This window comes from Pantherophis guttatus, chromosome 2 (genome assembly GCF_059756535.1).
Source record: "Pantherophis guttatus breed Tessera chromosome 2, ASM5975653v1, whole genome shotgun sequence".
Lineage (NCBI taxonomy): Eukaryota > Metazoa > Chordata > Lepidosauria > Squamata > Colubridae > Pantherophis > Pantherophis guttatus.
In genome coordinates, this window is record NC_142064.1 from 150,642,305 (window position 1) to 150,657,512 (window position 15,208).

Here is a 15,208-nt window from a genome sequence, read left to right on the forward strand (position 1 = left end):
TGCCATGTTGTGGATTATATTGACCTCTATTGAAATGCCAGTTTTGTAAGCAGAATTGAATTCCTATTTTAAAATCAATTTAATTTTCAGAAGTTTCAAAGCAGTTGCCCCTGTGAATTCAGAAGGAACCTTTAAAAAGTTTTCTTTTTTTCCTTTCCCCTAACCCAGTAAACAAAATTAAAATTTATGAGTAGCTTGTATAATGTTACCTGGGAACTACATTCTAACTCATATTTTGTTTAAAAGGAACAAAAATGAGCAAAAGGTCTTCCTTTAAAACTTGATATAAAATCAAATGAATATGGTAAATCACATTTAATTTGTATGGATATGATGTGCTATCAGTGGATACTTTTAAAGTTCACTTTAACCTCTTTTATATGAGATTATAAATTTATATTAATGTTATTCTGTCTTACTCTTGAATTTGTAAACTCAAAGGTACAGACCATTTCTGCTTAAAGAAGCTACATTTATTCCATTTACTTGTACTTCAGCCAGACACAAATTAGATTTTACATGTGGAATTTAATTTCAGTCATATAATTCTGCCTTACCCCTGTGCTTGTGAGATGTGTTACTGCATATATGCTGCTGATGCTCCAGAACTGCGGTTAGAGGGGGTATGCATCAGAACGTATATTTGTTGTGCTATTAAATTTCTGCAAAATAGTACGATTGCTTTTTTAAAATGTTCATAGCACAACATTCTATATCAGGGGTCCCCAGCCCCTGGTCCATGGACCAGCACTGGTCCACACCATGCCAGAAACCAGGCCATGCAAACAAGCGAAGCCCCATCGATGGAATGCAGGCAGTACACAAAACCACGCCCCCTCCAGTCCACCGGAAAACCTCTTTCCACAGCAACAGTTCCTGGTGCCCAAAAGGTTGGGGGCCACTGTTCTATATTAAAATAGTGAAGCCTTTTAATCCCCCTACTTTATTTGAAGATTTTTGGAAGAATTTATTTATATTGTTAATGACTCATTAGTTTGGTTTTGAACATAATCTCTATCCATCCGCCTTTAGAGAGATCTGTCTGTAGCTTTTGTTGGGTTGGATTGGCATTTGCTTATATACTGAACATAAAATAATATGTATCTTTCTTTTTCTTTCAAAGCTTGAAGAAAAATTCCACAGAAAGACCTACATATCCCGAGCTAATGGTGAGTTTATCTTGTTCAGTTCAAGTGTAACATAGATTTCACTCAGGCTTTTGAATAAACATGAGGCAAGAAGAATAGTGCCATCCCAATATTTCTGTTCTCTGCCTTCAGCCTTTACATAGCCAAAAGAAATGTCAGTTATAGAGCTGGTGCCTGTGGGACCATCTCATAGCTTGCACCTAGCTCTCCCTTGTTGGTTGCCCACGTATATTCATCTGAATGCAGAACACCCAGGCACAATTTTGAAATCACTGAATGAGGAAGGAATGGAGGGGAGGGGAAGGAAGGAAGGAAGGAAGGAAGGATTCCCCTTCAAATGCTAGAGTTGTTTGATGCAATGTTTTATGAATTAGCATCAGGGATGGATGAATCAGTAGGTTTCTAATCCAAGTGATTTTTTGCTTCTGCTTGTCTATAAATTGAAATACATAAACGCACATATGTGCTCTCTCTCTCTCTCTCTCTCTCTCTCTCTCTCTCTCTCTCTCTCTCTCTCTCTCTCTCTCACACACACACACACACACACACACACACACACAATCAAATGGAAAATATGAGCTCTGTTTTTCATTATTGCCACAGTTTTCAGTATACATATTGAGGTATCTTTTTTTGGGGGAGGGGGGGTAGTTTATCAAGACTTTCCAGTGACTTCATTATGAGTTCAGTATTCTTTAAAAGAGAGATATGAGGTTGTATTTTAAAAAACAAACAAACAGCACAGCCTTTCTCTATTTTGCCAATGAACCTGTTTGAGTCGTTGCTGTATTAATGCCAGTGTTTCATTGGAAAACACAAAAAAATACCTATAAGGGCAAGCAATAAGAGTGGTCAGCAGCCTATAATGAAATGAAGCATAGGAGGCCTGAGCCAGCAGAAGTCAGGAAATGCTACTTTTGATGCGGAGCAGGAAACAGTAGATGGAGGTTGTAATCTCAGTAGGCTAAGGGCAGTAGAGAAGCAGTTATGTGTTTGTGCTCTCAAGAAACAATAGCCCATACTTGCATTGGGGCAACCAATGCCGACTAAGCACTCAGTCACTATGCTGAAAAGTAAAAAAAAAATAGTCTGTGGGAAGGCTGCAAACTGATCATGAGGGGAATAAGGTTCTGTCATGGCACTCAGGAAGTGTCTCCCTAGCCATTTAAGCCAGTTTGGTGTGATGCTTACGGCTCCAGTCTAGAAAGTGAGAGACTGAGTTCAAATCCTGCCTTAGCCATGAAAGCCAGCTGGGTGACTTTGGGCCAGTCACTTTCTCTCAGCCCAACATAGGAGGAGGAAGGTGTGTTGTATATGTTCGCTGCTTTGAGTTATTTGTAAAAATAATAAAGGCAGGAAACAAACAAACAAATTAAAAATACGGATTTTTATTGGGAACTTTTGTCGCCTTTCACTCACTGCTTTCTTTTCTTTTCTTTTTTAGCAACACCCCTTCTTTACCTTTCATGAATCCAAAGAAACAGATGTGGCTTCTTTTGTCAAACTCATCCTGGAAAACTGAAAAAAAAAATGGACTTGTACATTATTTTATTCTTTGATGGACTGGTGGGATTAAGGAGGAGGGGGTCATGGTAGGACAGCCTTCATTACAGGAAAGCCAGAGGAGAATTTAACTGGTGGCCATTTTCCTTTTATTTTATTTTTTTGTAAGATCCTAATCTCCTTCCCTTGAAGGCTTTTTTAAAGGGTTCTTTGGTATTCATAGTGATATAGAATGAACTGATTAGTGAAATGAATTTTAATAAGATTGTCAACCATAAACAAAGAATACACAAAACAACGAGTGATTTAAATGATGATATTTTAGGGCTCTCTAACCAACCTCTCGACTAGCCATACTTAATTTTCTGTCAAATCAGATTTCTTTTGTTTATGGTAATAGGTGCTACGGTAGTTATGAAGTTCGATATAGAGTTATATTTTGTCCTTACTATTATTTTAATATTTATGTTAAGCGCTTGATTTTTAATAGAATTCTTGTTTTTGTTCTTATGTGAGACAGTGGATAATAATGACAGCTAAAACAGTGAAGTTACAGAAAAGAGTATTTATAGTGCTTTGTAGGAAAAGGAAGAGGAGAAGGCATGGTCCATTTATGACATGGATGACTAATTTACATTGAAATAAGAGTTTGGTTTGTATGTTACTCCAGCAATGTATGAGGAAGTCTACATCATTCCCTAGGATATGTCTGAAGATTGTTTTGGCGAGAACATCAGCAGGATGCAAAAAGAAAAGAAAAAGAAAATGATTTATTGGATGAGATTATTATTCCAGTGGTTTGGTTTAAAACTGCAGTTTCTATAAACAATTATATCCTTAAGATTAAGATTCTATCTCAGTATCAGGATCTGTGGGATTAACAGTGGGAGTGATGTATTTAAAAGTTAGTGGAAAATCAAAAGCAGCTTTAGACATTTGATTGTTGCTTAAATAATGATGTTTCTCTAGATCACGGGTGTCAAATTTGATCGCGTTACATAACGTACCATGTCATATCACGATGTTTTTTGCCTTTGCAGAACCCGGCTGGGTGTGACGCATCCAGCCCGCAGGCTGCCAGTTTGACACCCCTGCTCTAAATCATGGCCAATCAAGGAAGAATTCTGTCCCTATTGGCTTAGTAGAGAGTTTTGTGCCTTTGAATGGAAAAAAAGGCTTCACAAAGGAAAGTGGAACTGAGGAGGCATAGAGATGTGGGTTTTGCAAAAGGGGGGGGGAGAAATGAGCAAAGTTTTACTAGTGTTACATTCGCTTGAGAACCCTTGAGTTTGCTTTGGACTCTCAGGTGTCCCATAGTGGTCTTCTTTTTCACCTACATGAATCTTTTTTTCCTTACTCCTTCCTATATCTTTGGCGGGTCTATGACAATTCTCCACAGCCAGCTTGCCATGACTAACCTGCCACAGCCAACTCATCATGGCCAACTTATCATGGCCAACTCGCCACAGCCATCTCGCCACAGAACAGCTCGCTGCGGGACAAGAGTTACACTAATATCAAAGAAATGGTGGAATAGAATCATTAAAGAAAGGATGCAAAAGAAGGTACAGAATGAAATGTGAATGGAAAAAATTAAAATAATTTTTATTTATTTTAAATAATTAAATAGAATTGTTAAAATTGTTCTGCAATGAGCTGTCTTGCAGCGAGTTGGCCTTGGCGAGTTCGCCCCACTGCAAGTTGGCTGTGGCGAGTTGGCTGCAGTGAGTTTGCCAGAGCAGGTTGGCTCTGTCTGAAAACAAAAGATAGAACAGAAATGACTTAATAAGCATTATTTCCCTCATCTAACATGAGCAACAGCAAAAAAAACACTGGTAGGGCTAAAACTACTTGATTTTTCATTCAGAGATGGTTGTCATAGATTTTGTTTTAACATATGGAAACGGCAATTTGTGTGTCTCTCTTGCTTCAAGATACACTATTTTTTATTGGGGTTGTTTCAGAAATAAGACCCGATCTTATTTGATGAAAATAACTGCAGTTCTCCCATGATTTCCAAAGCTGCTTTTTGTTCAAGAAGCATTTCTGTTTCCTTCTGACAATATTAATTCTTCCCAGTGGTTCAAGCAGTGATGTTTGTTCATTCCAAATCAGAGATGGTATTCAGCCGGTTCAGACCAGTTCAGGCGAACCAGTAGCAGAAATCACGGGTAGGCCTGCCCCGGCTCTATACTGTCCTATTTAGGCACATTTTTGAGGCCGGGTGCATGTGCAGAAGGCGCGCATGGCGGGCGAACCAGTGATAACAAAATGTGAAACCCACCGCTGCTCCAAATGGAGGTTGTGGGTATAGTAGGAATGTATCCAGGGTCTTCAAGGTGTGCTGGCCAATATTTAGTAGACACCATACACATCTGGAGAGCATCAAATTGGGGAAGACCAGTATATTAGTCAATACTAATATACTGGTCTTCCCCAATAAGGTGGCTTTTTGTCAGACATTTTGATCTTGCTTTCCAGCAGTCCATATTTTACAGTGTAGCTGGCCTTTTTTGCAGAAGTCCACTGGAAGTGATTTAGAAGATGTTTAATTGCAGATAAAACACTTAAGATCCTTCCCTTTCATTGTATTTTTTCAAAAGCAAAGAATGGTTTGTAACTATTTTACATGTCTGGTTACCTTCCCTCTCCCCCCTAGTTGAGTCTTAGCTGCTGTGATTGATTGTCTTCAGCTGCAGCTAAAGCTCAGCCAGCCAGGTTTTAGAACTAATTCCAGCATCTATTCTCACTTTGGAAAAACATGTCATTTAAAACCCACTTTTGCGGTTTCCTATAAATGGATCTGACACTTGCCGTAGAGATTGTTTTACTGCCTTTTTTTTCCTTCTTGGAATAGTGAAGCCCCATTGGATATTACATCCTCTTGACCTCAGAACACCTTTATCAGAGTGCTATGGTAACAGGCAGGCTGGATTCAGGATATCAAACTGGGCTTAATAGGCAATATTAATATTCCCATTGGTTTCCAATATCTGGAGCATGCCAGTGATGTCTGCAGTTAAGTTTGACTGGAAAGAATAACACTACACGCCTCATGCTTTGTTTTAGGAATTAGAATGTGGTGTTTGTGAGCTCTTTTGTCAGGTCTGTCCAAATATAATTCATCTCTTGGCAGGTACACGAACCCTACCACAGTTATAGAATAAAACGTGCCTAACATCTGTATTTTCTATTCCAGATTTAAAGCTTTGCTTGTCTTTGTTATTTAAAAGTTCTCTCATATCATGTTAGTGAGCATAATTCCCCTACAATGTTCACGGCCCTTGCAATGCAGTCTGAATTCATGTCCATTTTCTAAAGGATGACAGGTAAAAATGGAAAAGAAATAACTGATCAGATTGTCTCCTGAAAATAGGGTAAGAAATAACGGGCTTAAATTACAGAAAAGAAGACATCGCCCATTCACATGTATGATATTTATGGAGAAAACCAAATCCTTCATCTGATGTTTTCCAAGTCTTTCAATATTTGAAAATGTTTCTGGGTTCGGCAAGGCTCTATTAGTACAATTCATCTGTTCTAGTAAATGTTAACAGAGCAGGAATCCATGGCTGCTGTGACTGATCTTTAATTTCAGCATTCTCTCTCCCTTTTTTTAAAGTTTTTTTATTAGTAATACAAATTTCAGCATTCTCAGCTGTCTTAGGTTTGTTAAATTACTTTGGAATAATTATTTTTAATGGTATGTGGATTTGGGGCACGACTATATGCACACTGATGATATCCTAGGTTTTGTTTTTTTTCCCCCTCCTCTATAAAACAGTGCTGAAAAATTTGCCACAATGGCATACATTCTAGAAATGAATATAGAAGACTGTTGAAACCATTTCTAAGCAAGAAGTAGCTGGCAGAGACTGATGCATGAAGCAAAATCCTTTTATTAACACCAGAACATTTTGCCATGCATGATAGCAAGCTAATAAAACACTGCATTGGATATTTGCAATAAAGTTGTGTGTCCAACTTTGGATTGTGTATCCTAGAAGCTTATGAAGCAGGAATGCCCATTTTCAGTATTGCTTGGAACAGAGAAGGAAAAGGGGTGGCTTTGAGGCATGCATGGATGCGCGCGGACACACACTGTGTTGCCCTCTTGTTTGAACTGAAAGGTAATTGTTGAATTCTTCTCTACAGGGTATTGCTTTTGTCATCTCATGCCACACTCTACTTGATGATTTCCTACTTTCAGATGTAGACCATGATAGCATAACTCATTCCTCCATTAAAAACAAAAGAATCTTAAGTTTTTTTTTTCCAGCCTCTTAATTACTTTGGGGTTCCTTTATTCTAAATGCTATGAATTCTTCCACTGAGGTTCCTCATCACACACAACTTGTTCGGGAAAGCAACCAATGAATTAAAGACAGCCTGGTGTGCATTTATTTAGGGAATGAAGGAAATATTTTCATGGATTCTGATTTTCATACAGTCTCCAGGCAAACCTCAGAAAAGGCCTTAGAAATTATGTTTGTGTGATTTCCCCCCCCCCCCCTCTTATAATGTGGAAAGTCTTTTGTTTTCTTTTGTTTTAAAGGAACATTTCTTTAACTAGAAAATCTATCTTTCCACTGAAGGAAATGATGCAGGGATGAGTTGCCGCATTTTATGTTTTAAACGTTGACTAATATTTATCGGTCGATGTTTTCTTTTCAAAATAGGAAAATTAAATGCCCATTCTTATGTCACAAAACTATTTTTCTATGTCATAAAACACAGCCTAATTAACTCCAGACCCTGGAGTTAATGGTCTAAAATAAAATAAGAGATAGAATAAATCCATTGAACTGTGAAGCTTCATATAATTATGAGTAACTTAATCCATGATTCCATGGGACTAAAACGGATTCTTTTAATTCCATTTAATATCTTCCTGAAATTAAAATTTTGATTCCCGAATAATGTAATATTTTCTGAACCATAACATTTGCTGTTTGTCAATGTACAAATATATCTAGTCGTTGTTATGTGTGTGTATGTTCTGGCCCACCTATTCTGCACCTCAGTTTGAGTCAGTTGTTGATGATATTCAACCATAACGTTAAGGCCTTTTAATGTTAGTATGGACAACAGCAGATCTTGGCTAGTCTGCTGTTCACTCTTTGTGGGATTTGGAGCCTGTAAATTTGCCATCTTTGCATTTTCCCAAACAGTGGTTTCATAATGGACTTGACAGATTAGCTGAAATAGTGCATCTGATACAATTGACTGATCTACTGGTTTCTCTTATTTTTCTTTCCTAATTGTGCGTGAATTGAAAATACACCCTACATAAATTTGTACAATTGGTATTCAGAGCTTCTCAACTCTGACCCAAACCAGGGCATCTGTGTGTGAGAGACTGCAAATTGACACAGGAAATGGAAAGTTTTATACAGAACTCCTAAGCAGAGTTTTTAGTTACCTCTATGCAGTATGTAATGGAGTGAAAGCCCACAATCTGTTCCTTATGGCTTTCTATTGTATGTAGTAAGGCATTGCTGAGTGATATGGGATAATTTCCTCCATAGCATTGTGAAAAGAAAAAGCCAGTCTCCACTCAGTAGCATAGCATTAGCAGATAGTGGCATGATATTATATTACATGATAGCAGTGTTCCAGTATTTGAGGGGCTGCCACAAAGAAGAGGGGGTCAACTTACTTTTCAGAGCATCAGAGGGCAGGACAAGAAACAATGGATGGAAACTAATCAAGGAGAGAAGCAACCTGGAATTAAGGAGAAACTTCCTAACAATGAGGACAATTAACCAGTGGAACAGCTTGCCTTCAGAAGTTGTGGGTGCTTCATCACTGGAGGTTTTAAAAGACCGGGCAGCCACTTGTCTGAAATGGTATAGGGTCTCTTGATTGAGCAGGGGGTTGGACTAGAAGACCTCCAAGGTCCTTTCCAGCTCTATTCTGATTGATTGATACAACAATTTTTTCATAAACATCTGGCTTTGTTTCAAGGATGTGTTGAGAAGGCCAACACAACCATCATCACCATCCTTGAGTTTTTGCTAGTCAATATATAGTGGCTATATTTAGTTACAGAAAGACGAGGATTTGATGTATCCTGGTTTAATCAGAAAGTAATAGTTGACTGTCACAATTCCTAGTTTCTGACTCTGCCATACTAGAAGAGCACCCATAACTAGATTTCTGACATGATAGACAGTGACAGAGCTAATACTGGGAGAAGGAATTTACCAAGAAACATCAATCTGCGTCCACCATTTGTTAATTAGATAATTGGAAATCTGAAAATTGTCTAGGAATTGTTTTTTGAGGAATGTATCAATTTTGTTTTTTATTGCATGGGAGGAAGATCGTTTCCAATTTGTAGGAAAATGGTTGAATGCAATACCTATTCTGGGTTAATATCAGTAATACTTCAATATCAATATCTTTTAAATTGAGCATGATAATTCATCTAAATAACAGGCAATTTAGTATAGGGGTTAAGGCACCAGATTTCAAATTTTCAAATCTTTATTGTCAGTGCACAACGTATGTACAATGAGATTGGTTGAGCTTCCTCAGTGCACCCCCCCAACACAAAACAACTCACAGTGAAGACAGAAAATCCCTAACCCAATAAATCATATTAACAACCCCCAGTCCTATTGCACCAGTGTGAACATGTTACACGTTGCGCCGGCCCTGCAAGTCCATTGTACTACGTAGTTACGTTATTTTGCATTCAGGAGTCTGACAGACCAGATTAGAAACCTTGAGTTCAAGTCTCATTTTAGGTACAAAGCCAATTCGTTAATGGACAGTCACTCTTTCTCAGTCACGAAGTAAGAAGGCAATGGCAAAGCACTTTGGAAAAACCTTTCCAAAAAGACTGCAGAGGACTAGTCCGGGCCATCTCCACATGTCAACACATTACTTGAAGACACACACATATACAAAGACAATTTACGTGTCTGTAAAGCACTTTTCCCAAGGCTGTCATAACTTCTAATATTTATTAAGCAACCGGTTGTAAGTCAAGGACTCTGTTGTGGTCCGCCAGCAGCCTGCGGAGCTGGCAGCGGAGTCAGTGAGGAGGCTGGGGAGGAACATGGGCCAGTCCTGGAGTCTGGAGAAGGCTCGGATGAGGGCTCTGCGTCGGAGGTAGAGATGGGGCCAGGGCCATCTGGGAGTTATACGCAGACTCCGGAGCCTCCAGAGTCGGACATCAGAGAGGCAGAGGAACAGGAGGAGCCTGTTCCTAGTGCGCGCATGCGCAGAACTGCCAGAAGGCAAGAACAATTAAAACAGGCCTGGAGATGATTGGCCCCTCCCATAAGGCTTAAAAGAGGAACCCTTTGGGCCCTTTGCAGGAAAGCAACATAGTTAATTCTGTTCCCAGTCGGCATCTCTGTTTGATTCTGGAATTCGTGTGGCTTTGCCAAGTAGGTCTTTGGCAGAATGTCAAGGGAGATAAAGGTTGGTGATTATCCTGAAGGACTTCTCCCAAAGGACTTTTTGCGATTAATTGGGACTCAGCTGTGAATGAACGTAATTCACAGCTCTTGCAATAAAAGAGGTTTTTGGGACTACTTGTGTGTTTTAATGACTCAGGAAGCCTAGATCACAACAGACTATCTGTTTCTCAACCTCAGCTACTTTAAGATGTGTGGTTTTCAACTCCCAGAATTCTCCAGCTACCAAGCTCCTTGGGGAATCCTGGAAATTAAGTTCACACAACTTGGTGAGGTTGAGAAATACTGCTATATTCAGTTCTGTGGGGAATACCTTCCCATTGAGAGAAAATCAACAATTTTACGACCCACTCTTTATACACACATACACATGTATATGTTTATGTATTATATTTTAGTCTCTTAATAATTGTTTTCATATTGTACAGTTTTCACATTTCCCCCCTCCATTATCCCATTTTTGGATGGAGTTAAACCAGGTTCAGTCAGTTTTAATTTTGCTTCCCCGTTCTTTGAGTAAGACAACCATTGAATCAGCATGCAGCCTGAAACAGAAAATAAAGGCTTAGCATAGTTTGTGGATAGGCAATAAAATTTTATTAGCCAGGAAAAAACCTCTTTGACTAGACTTTTATACTACTTTAAAGACCAACACCAGCTGATAAATGTTAGTCCATGATGGAAACACATAAATTAGTGCAATTCATCACCATATTATTTCCTACAGTGGAAAGACGGGTTTTCTGGTTAATGAAATGTTCCTTAAAAAAGAAAAGATTCCACACTATAATGAAAATATTGTGCAAATTTCAGAATACATTTACAGAGACTCACGAAGTTCCACGAATTACAATTCACCCAATTTGCATTTCTTCACTGCATAATTGCAATGACCATAGTAGAGCTGAAAATGGAGAAAGATCATGTGATGATGGCCCACGTCCAGCAGTTCAAAACCCAGTAGAAATGTAAGAAGGTCAAAAAGGTAAATAATAAAATAGAAAAGTTGAGCCAACCAAATATTATGTACAGCTGTTCTGTGTACAGTTGAGCCAACCAAATATTACATACAGCTGTGGATGCCCTTATGGCTCCGGAGCCATAAAACCATGAGGAAATGTTAAGTCTGAAAGAAGATTGGGCACTTCCAAAATGCCAAAATATACAGGTAGTCCTTGACTTACAACAGTTCATTTAGTGACCATTCAAAGTTAACTTTAAAAGGTGACTTATGGCCATTTTTCACACTTAGCAACCATTGTAGCATTCCCCATGATCAGAATTCAGTCACTGGGCAACTGGCTCATATTTATGACGGTTGCAGCGACCTGGGATCATGTGATCAGCTTTTGCGACCTTCTGATAAGCAAAGTCAATGGGGAAGCCAGACTCCCCTAACAACCATGTTACTAACCTAACAAATGCAATGATTCAGTTAACAACGGTGGCAAAAAAAGTCGTAAATGGGGCAAACTTTATTAACAAATGTTTCACTTAGCAACAGAAATTTTGGACTCAATCATGGTCGTAACTCAAGGACTACCTGTATTGCTAGCTGCAGATTCAATCTCTAGGGTTTAACATCATTACAGATTAGAATTTTGCCATTCAGCCTTGTGGACTGAATGATCAACTTGATCATCGCCTGGAGATAGCATAAGACAAAAGTTAGCAGTTTATCCACCCAGTTCTTTTACCAAACAGAATAAACTGCATTAATATATATTAGTGGAGCTAGACTCACTGAGCAGAAGTTAAGTTTCAAACGGAGATTACTAGACAAGAACAACATTTTGGACAAACCTGTCTTAAGCTACAATATAGCTTCGAGATGAACTTGGGCTTTGATGGTTCTGTCTGAACTCAGAATAAAAGTTGAGCCAGGAACAGCCTTGCATTGTAGCAAGCACATCTTTTTAGGAAAAACAATTTCTGTATAATACTTGTACTTTTCTAAATGGTCTGCCCCATGCTTCAAATCTGCAGTCTCTTCATAAGGCATAGAGTACAGCCCCCAGACATTCATTTTACCTGCTCATTGATATTGGTTTGGATGTTCCAGTTACTAATTTTGTGGGGCTTTTGGCAAAGAGCAAAATCTGTCATCTGGTAATTAAACGAGGTGATTGTCAGTACTTCTAAAGACAGTACTGACAATCACCTCTTGTTTAATTACCAGATGACAGATTTTGCTCTTTGCCAAAAGAGCCCCCAAAATCCTGAGGCAATCTGGGATTTTTGATAAAATCACCACGACATGCGTATAAAGCAGAGGTGGGATTCACTTACTTTCCCTACTGGTTCTCAAATGTGAGCTCGCTTTGCTTGCATGCGACACTTCTGCACATGCGCGGTAGTCCCGCATTACATCCGGACGGGTGGGCGGAGCCTCCCGCAGTCGCCACTACTGGTTCATGCGATCCGGAGAGAACCAGCTGAATTCCACCACTGGTATAAAGTAATTTTGGGTACCTTTGTCCAACTAAGTTTTGCGAGCTGCTGATTAATACAGAATTGCAAAGGATCAGGAAACAGCTATGCATGACCCTGACCGAGTTAGAATACAATTTGTAAAACTCACCCTTCTCAATGTGGCACTAAATATGGAGTTACAAATGGAACAGAAGTACTATGTTGTGGGCAGTCACTGACAAATTTGCATTCATGCGCAACCTATAAATGCAGTATGAAGGAAGCCTTAAATTTGTCCTGGAAGATTCTGCTTGAAATAAAGAGTCCAAGGTATATTTAAAATCAACAAATGCTGCATATAGAGATATATAGAACATTGGCGCCTGCTCATTAGAAAAAAAAAAATCATCTGGAGCTATTCTCATTGACTTCCTAATGTAAATGGGATATTTTTTTTAAAAAACCCACTTTTCTAAGTGTTGGAACTTTGGTAATATGTGCACTTAACTAACAAAATGAGTGGCTTGCCTATATTTGTTTGCCTATTTTTGTTTGTTATGTTGTATATCATTCTGCAAACACAATGGGAAGTTTTCTTTCAATCTATGTATAACTTTTCATCCCGAACAGTTATTTTTTTATTTTATCTCTTAATTTTATTTTTCCTTCTGTTTTCTTTCAACTTGTGCTTGTTTCTCTTTTAAGTTATCAACAGTACCTTGTTCAAATTTTGTTCCTCAATCTCAGTTCCTTTGGGAGTATTTTTTTTTCTTTTTTTCCCTTTCTTTTTTCTTTTTTTCTTTTTTTGGAAAACTCCTATTTTCTTCTAGTATCTTTAGTTTTGCTCCTGAGTTTGAATATTTTCAGAACACTCTCTGAAGGCTATGTATCAGTACTTGCCATCTGGATTTGCTGAAATTGTTATCTCACCTGGATTTCTGGGTGCAATTCACTGCTGAAGCCTAACGGGGAAAGAAAAAAGAAAAAGATATCAGTGACACTCAAACATCGTACTTTCAGTTTATATTTATGATGTTAGCAATCTGAAAATCATTGTCAGAGCAATTTATTTATTTATTTTTTAAAAAACTCCATGTAATTGAAATATATTCACTACAAACAGAAAGCCTTTAAAAACTACAGACAACCAAATATCATTAGTATCTTGGTGGCATACCCATTAAGTCCCAGTTATTTGTCTCACAAAGGATGATTGCATTTCATTCATATTTCATCTGAAAATGGCTTGGAGGTCATTGAAACAGATCTAAGTGTACCTTCTGGTGGAACGCAGCCTGTCACACCTGCAGTCACAAACCTGAGGTTAGAAAAAAAAAAAAAAACCACTTCTTTTGCCGTTGGCAGAATGGCAAACAGATGGTCTTCTTGATGAAGCAAACATCAGGGTCCTAAATGCTTTCCCATTTTTGTCTTAGTTGTAGATTAATTCCTTCCATTTTTCCTTCCGGAAAAGCCAAGATTATTTAAATTATTAAATTGTGGTGATCACAAAAAGTTTATGAGTTTACACAGCCAGATTTGAGGTCTCTGAATAAAGCAAGTTGTAAAAGTCAGTACTGGCAGACTGAAAAGATTGGTTCATACACAAACTCATGAATCTTGCACATGGAATTGATTTTCAGTGAGGCGGCCCATTTCACACTGTTCTTGTATAGATGTTCATTGTTGAATGAGTGCACATTTATCTTAAATGTCACAAAGGTGCTTTTGTTTCTCATCCAAGAAGCAGCGAAACGTCTTCAAAGAAAAACCAGAAAGTCCAGTTGCCTCTTGAAAAAAGCACCTTCGAGACAACCATGACCTGGATGATTGAGAAACTCCATAGATATTTATCTTAAATGTGTGCAGAAATCATCACAAGTGACATGTATATCTCCTATCATAATTTCAAGTGAAAAACTTTGGTGGTAATATTCATCTTTATATGCTGATCAGCCCCACAATAGTTACTTTTGGAAGATCTTGGCTTATTAAACTGGGACAGAGCTCATTTGCTGACCTTATATTCCCCTCTTTGTACAAGCAATAGAAGAAGTCAGGAAACTGGAATTAATCCCAGTTTTCATTTATAGGTCAACTGGGAACTGTAGCTATGGGCTCCAGAAAAGCAGAACTCCTAGGATAACTTTCCTAAGATAACATCTAAGACAATGTTCATTATCCAACTCTTGGTTTATTTGCAAGTCCATCTTTGGCTTATAAATTCAAACTGGAATAATAAATACTGTTTCAACTACAGAAAATTCAGTTCTAGGAATGAACAATAGTTCTAAAGAAGCAGCTTCATTCTAGTAGAGAAAAGCTTCCCTGAAGGTCCCGACAAATAAATAATTCCAAAGTATCATCTTTTCTTTTTTCTTTTTTAATGATCCAGACTTCTTCAAAAGCTATGTTTCTACAAAGGTTTGCTTTCAGTGTCTTTGGGGACTTTGGACAATGAGAACTGTACTCCAAATACTTAGTAATTTTGTGGCTCCTATACAATTACTTTAAATCTAGCCGTTATTGAATTATGCAACAACTGTTGACGCTTTAGTTTATACAAATTACATAACTGCGTTAACTGGAATGTCCAAATAATAAATATGTGATGTAAAATGATATGGCTGTTTGAATTTCAGTAGAATCCATAGGAATTATACCAAATAGGGATTCAGCCTTTTCTCTAATACGTATGCACTATGGCAGCTAATA

General features: G+C 38.1%; 1 protein-coding gene across 2 annotated transcripts in view; it reads left to right on the forward strand.

The window, feature by feature from the left end:
- Positions 1–3,417, forward strand: part of MAP2K6 (mitogen-activated protein kinase kinase 6) — a 104,337-nt gene extending 100,920 nt beyond the window's left edge. For both annotated transcript variants that reach the window (XM_034412708.3, XM_034412707.3), the window contains exons 11-12: positions 1,124–1,169; positions 2,593–3,417. In XM_034412708.3, coding sequence (XP_034268599.1) covers positions 1,124–1,169; positions 2,593–2,670 — 124 coding nt within the window. In that variant the 3' untranslated portion in view covers positions 2,671–3,417. The remainder of the gene's footprint in view (positions 1–1,123; positions 1,170–2,592) is intronic.
- Positions 3,418–15,208: the final 11,791 nt, after the last annotated feature.